Here is a 13,634-nt window from a genome sequence, read left to right as displayed (position 1 = left end):
GATATTCTGGTACTTCTAATGATAAACCCTTGGATGAGACACATTAGGGTCTTAATCAGCCCTGAGTTCTTCAATAAGGGGTTCTGTTCTTAGGGCCCTTATAGAGTTTTCCCTGGATTAGCTTAAGCTATTACCTTTTCCTCGAAAAATATATACACATCTTATTACCTTGAACACAAGCATAGTTGATAGTATTTTACAGGTCTTATTGGCTCAAAAACTAACTTACCAAACCTTTTGAGTACTTCTGAGCCTTCCAGTTTGCACAATTCTTTTCTCATTTTCAACCGCTACTCTCTTGAAAGATGACACAGCTGTTGTTGGTACAATTGTGTTTTATCACCAGCATCAAATTTGCTCAGTTCTACTTGCTGATATTCCATCAACTGTCATTCACAAGGGCAAAAACCACCATGCCCCATGATCATAATGTATCATTAGCTTTCAACTAATTTGGAAATACTTTCTTGAATATTAAAGCATCTTTCCTTTAGAATCACCTTAGAGATTGTAAAGGGGTAAATATACTAGTTATAGTGTAGGAATTCAATTTTACCAGTCAATCTGGATTTTATGGATGGCTTAGAATGATTTTCAAGAGGCTGTCACGCAAGAGAAGGGAGTTGAGGTACACCAGATGGTACTGTTTTTGTTTTAATATCTTTATCTTCCACATTCAAACATAGAAAACAAATTCCATCTCAAAAGAAGTCCACGGTCTTGAATAAAAACAAGGAAATTACAAGAAATAAAGAGAAAAGAGATGGGACTAATTACCTTGAATACCTACTATGTGCTAGGCATTGTTTGTGCCTCATCTCAGTCTGTGCACAACTCAATGAGGTGAGTCTCCTTCTCCTCATTATACAGATGAGGATGATTGAGAGGGATTGTCTAAAGTCATCACACTAGAAAGAGTTAAAATCCAGATTCCATTCTATCAGGCTCAAAAAAAAGAAAAAAGTGAGCCTCTTTCACTAAATGATGCTTCTATGATTTTTTTTTATTCTTTTTCCTCTTCTTCCTCTTCCTCTACCTCTTTTTCTTCTTCTTCTTCTCCTTTTCCTTCTATGTCTTCTTTTATAAGTAGGGCAGGCAACTCAGGTAGGCTCAGTTAAAATCCTTTGGTACAGAGTCACATCTTTTTGGTGATGAGACATGATTTTTGGTGATTTGATGTGACATTTTGGTCAAATCTTTTCGGATGTTGAACCAACAGGGAACAGAGGCTTCACTCCTTTATGTTAAACAACGGAAGTGTAGGCTTAAGGATAGTTATACTCACACACTTTATAGTGGTCTTATCTCCTGACTTCATGCAGGAAATATTCCTTTCCATTTCCTAGAACAAGTGTGAGAGAGAGGAATGGACATAGAGAGATTGCTTCTCTGTAAATGATACTACCAACTCTTTGTTCCCTTTACCATTAATCAAAGCTGACAGATTGTTTAATTTGAGAGCGGGTGGGAAGTGGAAAATCAGAGTCCTTAAATTTAAAACAAAAACCAAGTCTTGTAACTTTCACTTCACTGTGTAGATTGTTACCAAAGTGCTTTTACAAAACCTTTGCATAAGTGTATTCAACAATTGCTAGAAGCCAAGATACCTTGACATGAGAAAAGGAACACTAGCCACAGCTTTATACATAAATATTTATTTTGGACAAATAGTCATTCTACAGACAGCTTTGAATAAGTCATGTAAAAGAGTATCTCCAATCCTTTGGTCACCTGATGCAAAGAGCCAACTCATTGGAGAAGACCCTGAAGCTAGGAAAGATTGAAGGCAAAAGGAGAAGGGGACGACAGAGGATGAGATGGTTGGATGGCATCATCAACTCACTGGACATGAATCTGAGTAAACTTAGGGAGATAGTGAAGGACAGGGGAGCCTGGCATGCTGTAGTCTATGGGGTCATAAAGAATCAAACATGACTTAACAACTGAACAACATCAAAAATATTATCTACTCCTGGTGAAGTTTAATGGATGGAATTTCAAGTGTTCTGGTATTTGCGTCTAAAATGAAGGGAAGAAAAATAACACCACACTAAGTAGATTTAATGCCCCTGCTTTCAACCTAACGAGTCAACTGGTAGTTATCACTATGATTGGGGTCTTTTTTGTAAGTTTATGTGAATCTTTGCTTTCCAAAAACACAAAATTCTTATTTTCCAACAAATAGAGCAACTTCTAATATACTGAGTTTCTAATGACAACATTTGCCATCAAATAAGTAGTAATAAATAATTTCTTTGAAAGCGAGGTTTTCCTATTTTGTTATTGACGGATGGATTTTTCCCAGTCAAGGATATTGGTCCTAAATATCTATATAAAGTTTTTATATTAGATACTGAAACTAAAGATTTATATAAATGGCTGTATGCTTCTATATTTTATACTTTGAATTGACAGAAAGTAAAACCAAGAGTTTCTACAAACAAAGAAAAATTAAGAAATGTTTTGGGATATTTTTAAGTCTCTTTTAAGTACACAGCTTTGCCTGCATCTGGCTTTCTGTATGAAAGAATCTCATGTGGACTTTTACTCTGGGTATTATTTTCCAGATGTGAGAAGAATAACCAAACTAAATTATCAGGATCCTTGTTATTCAGTTTAGGTTTATACATATGTCTTAATTCTCCTTCAAACAACTGCCTGAATGTTGCTCAATTCAGTCACTCAGCCGTGTCTGACTCTGCGACCCCATGGACTGCAGCATGCCAAGCTTCTCTGCCCATCACCAACTCCCAGAGCTTCCTCAAACTCAAGTCCATTGAGTCAGTGATGCCATCCAACCTTCTCATCCTCTGTCGTCCCCTTCTCCTCCTGCCTTCAATCTTTCCCAGCATCAGGGTCTTTTCCAAGTCAGTTCTTCACATCAGGAGGCCAAAGTATTGGAGTTTCAGCTTCAGCATCAGTCCTTCCAATGAATATTCAGGACTGATTTCCTTTAGGATAGACTGGTTGGATCTCCTTGCAGTCCAAGGGACTCTCAAAAGTCTTCTCCAACACCACAGTTTAAAAGCATCAATTCTTCAGTGCTCAGTTTTCTTTATAGTCCAACTCTCACATCATGACTACTGTATGGAATGTTCCTAGTTTTATGCATATTAGCCATAAGAGGTGGGCATAAAAAAAGAGAAGGCAAAGGTTAAATTAGTGAATTTTGTTATTGGTTACCTAGGTTTCTAAGTAAAAGTTCAATTACATTTCACATTCATATCCAAAACTCTTTCAAACTGGTAGTTAATTTCAAAGCTCTTTGATTTTATAGTCTTGCATATATCTGGGTGATTTCCACTGCTCATTACTACCGTGTGTTTATGTTGATTGCATGTTCTACTTACCTTGTGTTCTTCACACATTTTGGTATTCATATATATTATTATGTTACTGTCTGATATTCTATAATATTAGCAAATGTTTGCTATATTTTTGACATTACTTTTTATAGCCCTCTTACTTTTATGGAGCAGTGAAAGTTTAGGCTTTAAAAGAAGTAGTGCCTTTCTCATATGGTCAGACATATTTTTTCTTTATGATATGCTGGTGTTTCTTCTTTTTCTATAATTCTCTATTATTACTTATTTTAAATGTCTTTCTATCATTTTGAAAAACTTAAATGCCCATTCTCCATTTGAAAATGTTCCAAAAGTACTACATCATGTAAATACATAAAACAATTACTATAAAAACGTCAGCATAGTTTACAGCAATGTTTTACTTTAGAGACTACAAAGATATATATATATATATATATATATATACATATATATATATATATGTTTCAAGTTGTTGGAATTAAGATGCATCTAAAACAATAGTTCAGTTCCTGTAAAAATAATAAAAATGTTTCATGAACATTACATATCTACCCATCAGAAATTCTTTTTGCAATTTCATATACAAATATTTTGAGACCTTTTTGAAGTAAATAATGAAAATGAATTAAGGTGTTCTCTTGATTTTTGAAAAAGCATTTATTGATGGTCTTAATAGCTGCTGATGTGCAAGCGTTCTTCTAAATTTTAAAAGGCAACTAGAGAAAGTAAAATTTAGACACCAAAAAAACAAGGATACAAACTTTTATTGAGAACAAGCAAACACAGAAGTTCTTTGTTTAAACTGTTAATAGGTAGATCAATAGAGTCTGATATACATGCTGTGTCTTTAAAGGTAGCATTATATGAAGGGTAAGTTTTATATTGACAGAGAAATAGAGCTGTTATTACTTCCTGTTCACCCAGCATCTAAGGAAAATAAAAAGTCATTCAAGAAATATCAGCATTTTCATAAGAAATCAGTGCTCCCTGCTAAGAGCTACCAGAGTCCTTCTTCCATCCCTGAACCTTGAATCCCAAAGGCAGTAAGCCTTCACATGTAGCTCCCAATTTGTATTCTTAATGTGTCCCATATGCTTTTCAAATGTTAAATACCCACCCCCTACAACTGGAACCAGACCTTTGTCTTTCCTAAGTTAGAAAGAGTCACAGAGCCACCTCTCACTGTTCTGTACTTATGGTTACTTAATTCTGGGGTATACGGTAACAAGGCAGCACAGGGCAATGAGCACTGATGCCAAATAATAGTTTCAATGTTCTTCTGCAACTACATTGCCTCCTCTGTGAGCATTAAGCATTTACTCATTGAACATACCCTGAAATAGTCTTGTTGACAAAATCTTTCATAGTTGGTTAATCATCTGGTAAGATATCACAAAGCTAAAGGGGCCAGGGTTACTAAATTTTGGAGCCCAGTTAGAGACAGTTGATTGGCCACATCAAATGACCACAGACCACACACCTCACTCAAGTGCCACTGGAATTCGCCACCTCTGCCGAAATAATTCAAAATACAGGCTCTGTTGATTGTGGGTTAACAATTGGTCCTGTCCTATGATGGATAATACAATACTGTGCTTTGAAGTTAAGTAGAAAATTATAGGGGTCACCAGTAATCCAAAAAAGAAAATAGGTTGTCCAGGTAAAAAGATTTAAAGGCACTAAACAGGTAATTGTCCTAGTGCATCAATCTTTCTACTTAAACTTATCAATAAAGACTTGATTTTCCTGACTTTATTCTGAAAACACATTGTCAAGAATAAAATGTATAGATTCTATAGACTAAGCAGGACAGACTTTGATATGGTCAGGTTATAAAGTATCTGCTTGAAAAAAATAAAAGGAAAAATTCAAAATTGAGTCTCAATAACACTAAATAATGGTGTATGATACTATGGAAACATATTATATGACAATAGAGAATTAAAGAAAGTGCCTTTAGAATGTGTGGGATTTGTTACACATAAGTAAGCAATAATCTGAGAAGGGCTAACCCAGTTTTTTTCACAAAATGAAAATAAATAAACAAAGGCTTGAATAGTACAATGAAGACTGTATTACATTCAGACAATAAGGAATTGTCTTTTTATTCCCAGGGCCAAAAAAATGTCTTTATCTGTGGTGACAGAAAGTTGAGGGTAATATATATAGAAGCATGAAATGAAAAATTATGGATCTAAGAATATAAATATAGATTCTCCCTTTCATAAATATTCAATACATTATTTGACACATTGGTTTGAGTGAAGCTTCACAAGCACAGTTTTAAGCATCTTGATTTGGGCTGAGGTCCAGTAAATTATATATTCCCAACAACCATCAGAGCTTTCTCACTAAAAATACACACTCACACTCTACTTTGAAAATATTCTAAGATATTATTTCCATTTTCATAGTAACTAGTACAGTTATGACTAGAGTTGTCTCAGGTTTCTAAGGAAAGAAAATTATTCTGAGATTCTGTTAATAAGAGAAAGTGTAGTAATAGAGAGGGGTATTTTCTTAAAATTGTGCTAAAGCTGTCATTTTCATGTTTAATGACTTTAACTGTGCTAGACAAGATTTTGTTTTCTGTTTCAGAAATAAACTATCTGATATAACTCTTTAGTCAATTGCCCACAAATCTTCCAACCCCTCCTTCTAGCAATCTCACAATGGGTTTAATTCATCTGGAGAGCATAAAGCCAACATTTAGTAAACAGAATTCTCCTGCCTGACAATTGCTCAGCCCCTCTAGTGAGAAAATTCAGTGAATGGTAACACCTAGGAAGGCGACCTATACAGAATTTCACTCTGTAGATGCCAAGAAAAACAACTTAAAATCCAAAGATAATAGGAAAGGCAAAGTATTTTGGAAAGTTTATTGCCACAGTCTATAAAATCACATTTTAAATAAAGAGAGATTTGATACCAGACTTTCTATCCCCCTCGATGTATTGGAAGAAAGACATAAAAAGAACTACATTTCATTTCAAATAGTTCTCTTTCATTTGATGACTACATTTCCCAGCTTTGCTACTTTAAAGCCAAACTTTTAAATGCTGTATTTCCCAGTGGTGCTCACTGTTTAGTGCTTAGCACATAAGGCTATGTTAGTGAAGTTTTAAAAAACAAATGTCCAAGAACGAGCCTAAAGCTTCTTGATTTGAGATTACCAGACTGAAATTTTACTAGGGTTATTTCCACATTACCCTACAGTGAAACAGAGATTCAGCTTCCACTTCTTTAAAGGGAGCAAGTCAAATAAGGCAACAAAGATACATATCAGGAAAACCGAATTAGCTTTTGCTTTAGTGGGCATGAGAACTTCTCAGTTCCAGTTAGTTTACCATAGACTCGAATTCATCGATTCTTTGCTTGGTGTTCCCCTTTCTGATTTTCCGATAGGATATCGTATTGTATCTTGAATAAGCATTTCTGGAGAAGTCACCCTTCTTCCCGAAGGTTGGCTGCTCATCAGGTGTGACAGGTTGGGAACTGGGGCTGCTCAGTGGGGAGTCCTCACTTGCATCACCTTCCTCTTTTAATTGAGTATCCTCTTCATTTTTTTTCTTAAATTCTATCACACGAACTTCATCTTCATCATCTTTGCAATCATCATCATCATCATTATTAATTTCTTCATCCCAAACCTCTTGCTCCTCATCCTGCTTGGAATGTGACACATCAACCTGGCTAGGTTTCCGAAATCCTAACCATTCAATTTCAGTTGCCTGAAGAGCTGTGTTCTCCAGCTCCTCATCTTCTCTCTCCTCTAGAGGTTGTTCAGCAATCCTTTCCTTTTGTCTGCTTATTTCTTGGTTGCTGCTGCTCAATGGAATCTTCTCCCACTGATGCCCTATAGCAAAATCAATTGGTAGTTGATATGTGTAGAGATTTCAAAATACCCACATATTCTCCAGATTATATTTCTGTACAACCATTTTCCAGCATATATTTTATGAGATATTGTTCTGTGGGTTATTAATGTGTTTTACACAATGGAACAGGCTACCCCATCAAATTATCTCAGAAAACACCGCATTAAACACAAATAAGCTTCCTCAGAATTTATCTGAACCTTTAAAATGCTAATGAATATTAGGATCCAGCAACCCAACCTCATTTGACTATGGAAATTTTTGATATGGACTACTGTTGCAAGGTGATCAAACCAGTCAGTCCTAAAGGAAACCAACCCTGGATATTCTTTGGAAGGACTGTTGCTAAAACTGAAGCTCCAGTCCTTTGGCTACCTGATCCTAAGAGCCGACTCATTGGAAAAGACCCTGGTGCTGGGAAAGATTGAAGGCAAAAGAAGAACGGAGTGGCAAAGGATGAGATGGTTAGATAGCATTATTGGCTCAATGGACATGAACTCAAGCAAACTCGGGGAGATAGTGGAGGACAGAGGAACCTGGTGTGTTGGACACAACTTAGCAATTGAACAACAACTAGTGACTGAACAACAACTATATCTAGTGAGACTGGTATTCCATGAGACATACTTTTAAAAATCCTGTCTAGCTTATCATGACTGGGTATATGAATATGTTTAAAAAACACAGGGAACTATTTCCTAACCACACATGGGTATTCCTCAAAGAAAATTAGAAAAATATCTCACAATGAAAAAAGACCTCCAACAGCAAAAATAATGAAATAATGACTGCTAATGACTGGTCTCATTCAGAGTAGCAAATTCAGTATTTGCCACCATGCTTCTCAGAGTTATCCTAAAGTACCAGGTGTGGAGAAGGAGCAGGCAGCCACAGATGGCCAAGAGACAGGTGCTGGGCTAATCAAGGTGCCAAGTCCACCAAAGGACACACAATATAGTCTAGGTTCTGCCACCGATTGCTAGCAAGTCATAATTTAAAAATCACATTGAGGTCATATCTACCTAATGCTAGATTAGCCTATTGTTTTAGACTCGTCCTTAGCGGACAACTAATTAACTCAAGTGGTTTGGTACCATGTAGAGACTTTAAAAAGGCTCATTTAATTCACTGTAAATTTCACTTTTCAAACAGATCCTATCAGCATATCCTCACTAACATTTATTGAGCATGCAAAAACCAATTAATAAGGAGAGAGTAGAGATTGTTTTCAGAGCTTTCACCCTTAAAGGACTTCAGTGGGAAGCTTCAGCCTGCAGTGTGCTTGACTCAGGGTTGTGTTCACTATTCTCTTTCAACACCATTGTTGTTGTTGTTTAGTTGCTAAGTCATGTCCGAGTCCTTTACAACCCTATGAACTATAGCCTGCCAGGCTCCTCTGTCCATGGGATTTCCCAGACAAGAATACTAGAGTCTTTAAACAAAATGAGAGTCACTGCTTCTCTTTGCCTTTCTCCTCCACAGCTTCCTATTTTCACTGAAAGATGTTAACAAGTCCATTTCCATCAAAGATTTTTCATTCTCTTTTCATTTTATTTTTCTAACTATAATTGTAAAGTTACACAAACAGATAGAAGTGAAGATGGATCATCACTCCTCTTTACTTGTGCACAGCTCCTATCAGGCCACTGGCATCCAGTCAGTATTCTTTACATTATAAATAAACACACATTATAATGTTTACTATAATCTTGTTTGGTTTTCTTTTTTTTTTTTTTCACAAGAACCAAAGAAACTGATCTTTTGTCTCATATTCATGACTCGGGCATAGTTGTCATGCTTGAAATTACTTCTGTCTTTAAAGTATAGTATTTTTCTCAGTATTTTTAACATTTTCCTGTTTTTCAACCCAAGAGTATTCTCTCCAGACTTTTTAGCTGTTTGCCACTGCGAAAATAAAAGATACCAAAATGTGTCCTTCTAACCCTACAGCAGAAACATATGTTCCACCAAACACAAAAGGATTCATGCAGGGAAAAATTCACCCTGAGACTATCCGCTTTTAAAAATCCAGACTGCTTTTATTCTTTATTTAAAGAAAATGAAAGATCTTAGAGAACTATTGTCTCCAGCTGACCTTCTGGTCAGAAATTTGAAAGGGACTCTAGATAAAAGTTGAGATCTCTGTCTTTGAGAGTTTGCTTGCTCACTGGCAGCAGAAGGGTTAGGGCAAGAGATTATTTAGTTCATTTCATAGGGTCTAGGTTTTACAAATTAACTGTGATAATGTAAAAGCTTGGCAATGACCGCTGCTTATGACATTATTCCTTGAGTGACTATACAGTAGACCACTGTCTGCAGTCTGCAGTCTGAGAGGTGTCCAGACAAGGTGGACAAACTCAGGAAACTGCCAAAAACCTTGGCATCTACTATTTTATGTGATGTCCTAATATTTCAATCAATAATTCTTCAGTGTTTTGCTTGTTAAGAGCCTAAATAAGCTAAGTCACTTAGGTCTACCAAGCTGGTTTCAATTTTGAGATAAGATGTTTATGCTTGCAAGAGAGGATATGAATAATTAATTAATAGATTTTTATCTTGCACTTTATTTGGAAAGTATTTGAATGTTTCCTTAGAAGTCTGAAACACTGTGTCTCTTAGACTCTTGAGTTTATTTGTAAAATAATATAATCATTTAAAAATCCATGTTCTTTTTACTCAGGCATTTTCTGAAAGGACACAATTAGAATTAACTTCATCACTCAGAAGATTTCTTTGACAAGAATTAGGTAACCATTTTGTGATTACATCAGAGGCCTAGAATTTTCCTATAGATCAAATAAATTTATAAGATTATTTCAAACTGTATGCCAATGGTAAACTTTTAGGATAAATCAATTTTTGAAACATTTACAGTTTGCAAGGTGCCTGACACAGGCTTGAAGACACTAAATCAAAAGGAAAGATTGATACAGTTGACTAACTTATTAAGACGCAGATGTCATATCATCAAGTCAAAGTGTGCCAAGCAATTATACAGATCCATGCAGTTTCAGTCTTAAAGAGTCTATAATGCTTTCTAAGGTAAAACCCACAGATAAGTCCAGACTCCCTTATCTGCCTAGAACAGCATGACTTCAAAAATGACTTCTGGATTCCTTTTTTAATATCACACTCACACAACATCCCATGCAAAAACTGCCCTCCATATCCAGTCAAACAATTTCTGTGTACAAAATGGAAGTTCTTCTTACCTTCTCTCAATGCCATTTCATCAACACTTGTTTCTTGGAGAGAAAGATCTGTGATAGCCTTATGAACAACATAGAGCTTCTCTTCTGGTTTTTCTGGAGGGAAAACCCCATAAGATAAATATTTTAACATTTAAGTAGTTTAAGATAAATAAATTACCAATTTAGACTCTAATAAGATAGTTTTAGGTTTTTTTTTTTTTTGTGGTCACTAAAATAACTATTTCACTCTTCGAACTCATTTCTTCATTGAGTTCTTATAAACATAATGATAATCTTTTCTTTAATGTCTGTATAAGGTATAGTACCATGAATTCTTATAGTTTCAGGTAGATTTAGAAAGAAAAATTGAATTTACAAATTTCCTTTAACCAAATAATAATGGAGCTATAATAATAATAAATAACAGAAGTTAACATTTAACAAGCAGTAATTTTCACAATAACTCTACAAATTCAGCACTATTATCCGCCTTCTTCTAATGAGACAACTAAGGCTTCAGGAGGCCAGGAAAGTTATCCAGGATGACAGAACTCTCAAATAAATGAGCTTGGATTTGACCCAAGGCAGAGGTTTAGTCCTTATGCTCTGAAGCCCCAGTAGGATAAGGGGCCACATTTGGGCAAGGACAAGAGCGGAAGGATGTGCCATTTACTCCTTCACAACAGTTTATCCAAAGACTCCTGAGTGAGTTCACAAATCAAATCAAAGCAAATTAGAGAGAAGGAAAATGCTTTACCTTTTAGAATCTTCTCATCCATGGACGAGCTGAGCAGTATGTCCTCTTGTAATTTTTCACTTTTCTCCTGATTTCTTTCTGTGGGTACATCAAGTCTAGGTTCTACCCTGCAGTATGGTGGGGTGCCATCCACGTCACTGGCTTCTTCTGTGATTTTAGTGATCTTTTGTTGACCGTTTTCAGGGGGTGTATCCCCATTACACTCCACCTGACTGAATGTCACTGGTACGTCTGTCATAATGTACAGTTGAGTCCCACTTTTAGAGAGCTTTGGGGAAGATCCTTGATCCTTGATAAATTCTCTTGCCTTCAAATCCAACTCTTACTCTAAGAACACAAATTATTTACTTTAGGGCATAATAAGAAGCTTCTTTTCCTAAAGGTATCCAGATAGAGAGTAGAACAAAAGTAATAGAATTTGTCAGATTTACACCAATCTATGAGCAAGAATCCAGCCAATCACCACCTTGTTTGTTGCTCAGCAGTTCCACTTGCAGAATTAATGGCAGTCTTTTGATTTACATAAGCAAACAATCCAAGGCAATCAGGCTTTTGTGTTGGCATGTAGAGGGGGACTTTCAGCTTGTCAGTCCCCCTCTGGGAACAGAGATTTTTGTCCCTTTTCATAATGGTCCTTTGTCATTTTCCTTGTAACAGGAGCCACAATTGTTCCACAGCTTTAATCCAGAGAGAATGACCACCTTGAGGCATATTAGTTCTGTGTAACCAGCTTAACATTTCCAAACAGATTTTGTTCAAGTAAAACCTCAGCTATTTTGTAAAGGACAATGGCATCATTTCTTATTTATTAAAGAATAAAAACAGCTTATCAAAAACCTGTAAACAGGGCAACTTTATTGTACATCGCTCTGGCAGCAGATTCCACACTGTGCTTTCAGGAACCCACGGAAATAGACCTAAGAAAAAATAAACACAAATTCTGCCATTTGGCTAGTATCAAAAATTTTATATTTCAGAGTAATTTATTTGGTCTATAGCTTCTTATTTTAGTTTATTCACTTCTATAACAGCTCAATTCATCCTATAAAACCCTAGAATAATTGCCTTCATGAGATTTTCCCTTTCCCCAATCAGAATTACTTTCAGTATCCCCTACTGATATTGCATGATGCTTGTAAAATGATAAGATACCAACACTGTCTGCCCTTGGGGGAAACAGGTGATTATATAAAACATCTGTCACCTACCACTCCTTCTTTCTTAAGGTAAGATATTAATTCTTTGTGTGTGGATTTCTTGTAGACAATCATCTGTCCTTATTTTTAGTGTTGCTTTAATTCCACCATGGTGTTTTATTTTTTTAATTTTTACTGGTGAATAGTTGATTTACAATGTTGTGTTAGTTTCTGCTATACAGCAAAGTGAATCAGTATATCCACTGTTTTTTTAGATTCTTTACCCATATAGGCCATTGCAGGGTATTGAATAGAGTTTCCGGTGCTATACAGTAGGTCCTTATTAGTTATCTATATGTGAAAAGCCAGTTGCTCAGTCATGTCCAACTCTTTGCAACCTCAGGGACTATAACTGGCCAGTCTCCTCTGTCCATGGAGTTCTCCAGGCAAGAATACTGGAGTGGGTTGCCATGCCCTCCTCCAGGAGATCTTCCCAACCCAGGGATCGAACCTGGGTCTCCTGCATTGCAGGCAGATTCTTTACCTTCTGAGCCAACAGGGTTGCCTATTTTATATATGGTAGTGTATGTATGTGAATCCTAATCTCCCAAGTTTGCCCTTCCTGCTTTCCATCCTTTTAACCATAAATTTGTTTTCTACATCTGTAACTCTGTTTCATAAATAAGTTCATTTGCACTATTTTTTATTCTAATTCTTCTTTGTTCAATCTCCTCTAATGCAAAATAATTCCAGAGCCTTTGTTCATGCTGCTCCCTCAGCTTGGAATGCCCTCTCTTCCTCAAGGCCAAACCTCTGGCCTAACGGGCTCCTCTAAGTGCTCAACTCTCAGTTGAAATTTTCTTTAAAGTCACTTTTCCTGACCCACAGGATTAGAATGGGACTCCTGTTACACATTATCTTGTCCTTCAGAATGCTCTTCACAGTTGTGATTAAATAAGTAATTGCACAATTATCTGCTTAATGTCTCTTTCACCAAGTAGAATCTGAGCTTTATCTGGACAGGGACCGTGGTTAACTTCTTTACGTGTGTCCCCAACATGTAGCACCTTCCTTTAAATAAGTAGGTACTCAATAAAGAAAAAAATTACCATTGAGTAAATGAATAAATGTTACTCCCTAGAGGATACATTTTGGATCTTTTCTAAAGGGAAGAAGAACAGGTTAGAAAGTGATCGTGCATATATCACCTTTAAAACTGCGTCTAGGGTTAAGTCCATTAGGGTCTACATCAGGGATGACAAATACAAGGCACTCTGGTCTCACCCTTTTCTCCCATATACTTGGAGGACAAACTGAGATTCTAGAAATCTCTTCCTTGTCATTTC

General features: G+C 36.2%; 1 protein-coding gene across 1 annotated transcript; it reads right to left on the bottom strand.

Annotated features, from left to right (window-relative positions):
• Positions 1-4,072: 4,072 nt before the first annotated feature.
• Positions 4,073-11,644, bottom strand: ERMN (ermin). The gene is made up of 3 exons (XM_020910472.2): positions 11,153-11,644; positions 10,417-10,509; positions 4,073-7,182 (listed from the first exon to the last, which is right to left on the bottom strand). Exons 1-3 carry the CDS (start codon positions 11,388-11,390, stop codon positions 6,665-6,667), a joined length of 849 nt encoding a protein of 282 aa, XP_020766131.2. The 5' UTR covers positions 11,391-11,644; the 3' UTR covers positions 4,073-6,664.
• Between the last annotated feature and the right edge of the window lie 1,990 nt (positions 11,645-13,634).

This window comes from Odocoileus virginianus, chromosome 13, assembly GCF_023699985.2.
Source record: "Odocoileus virginianus isolate 20LAN1187 ecotype Illinois chromosome 13, Ovbor_1.2, whole genome shotgun sequence".
Lineage (NCBI taxonomy): Eukaryota > Metazoa > Chordata > Mammalia > Artiodactyla > Cervidae > Odocoileus > Odocoileus virginianus.
This window is presented reverse-complemented; position numbering and strand designations above follow the sequence as displayed.

What these genes read in the sequence shown, in the direction of transcription:
- ERMN (XM_020910472.2), bottom strand. Translation starts at nt 11,390, where the DNA reads ATGACAGACGTACCAGTGACATTCAGTCAGGTGGAGTGTAATGGGGAT. An exon ending in GGATGAGAAGATTCTAAAAG is followed by an intron (nt 10,510 to 11,152) that starts GTAAAGCATTTT and finishes TTTTCCCTCCAG; the next exon opens with AAAAACCAGAAGAGAAGCTC. An exon ending in TGAAATGGCATTGAGAGAAG is followed by an intron (nt 7,183 to 10,416) that starts GTAAGAAGAACT and finishes ATTTTGCTATAG; the next exon opens with GGCATCAGTGGGAGAAGATT.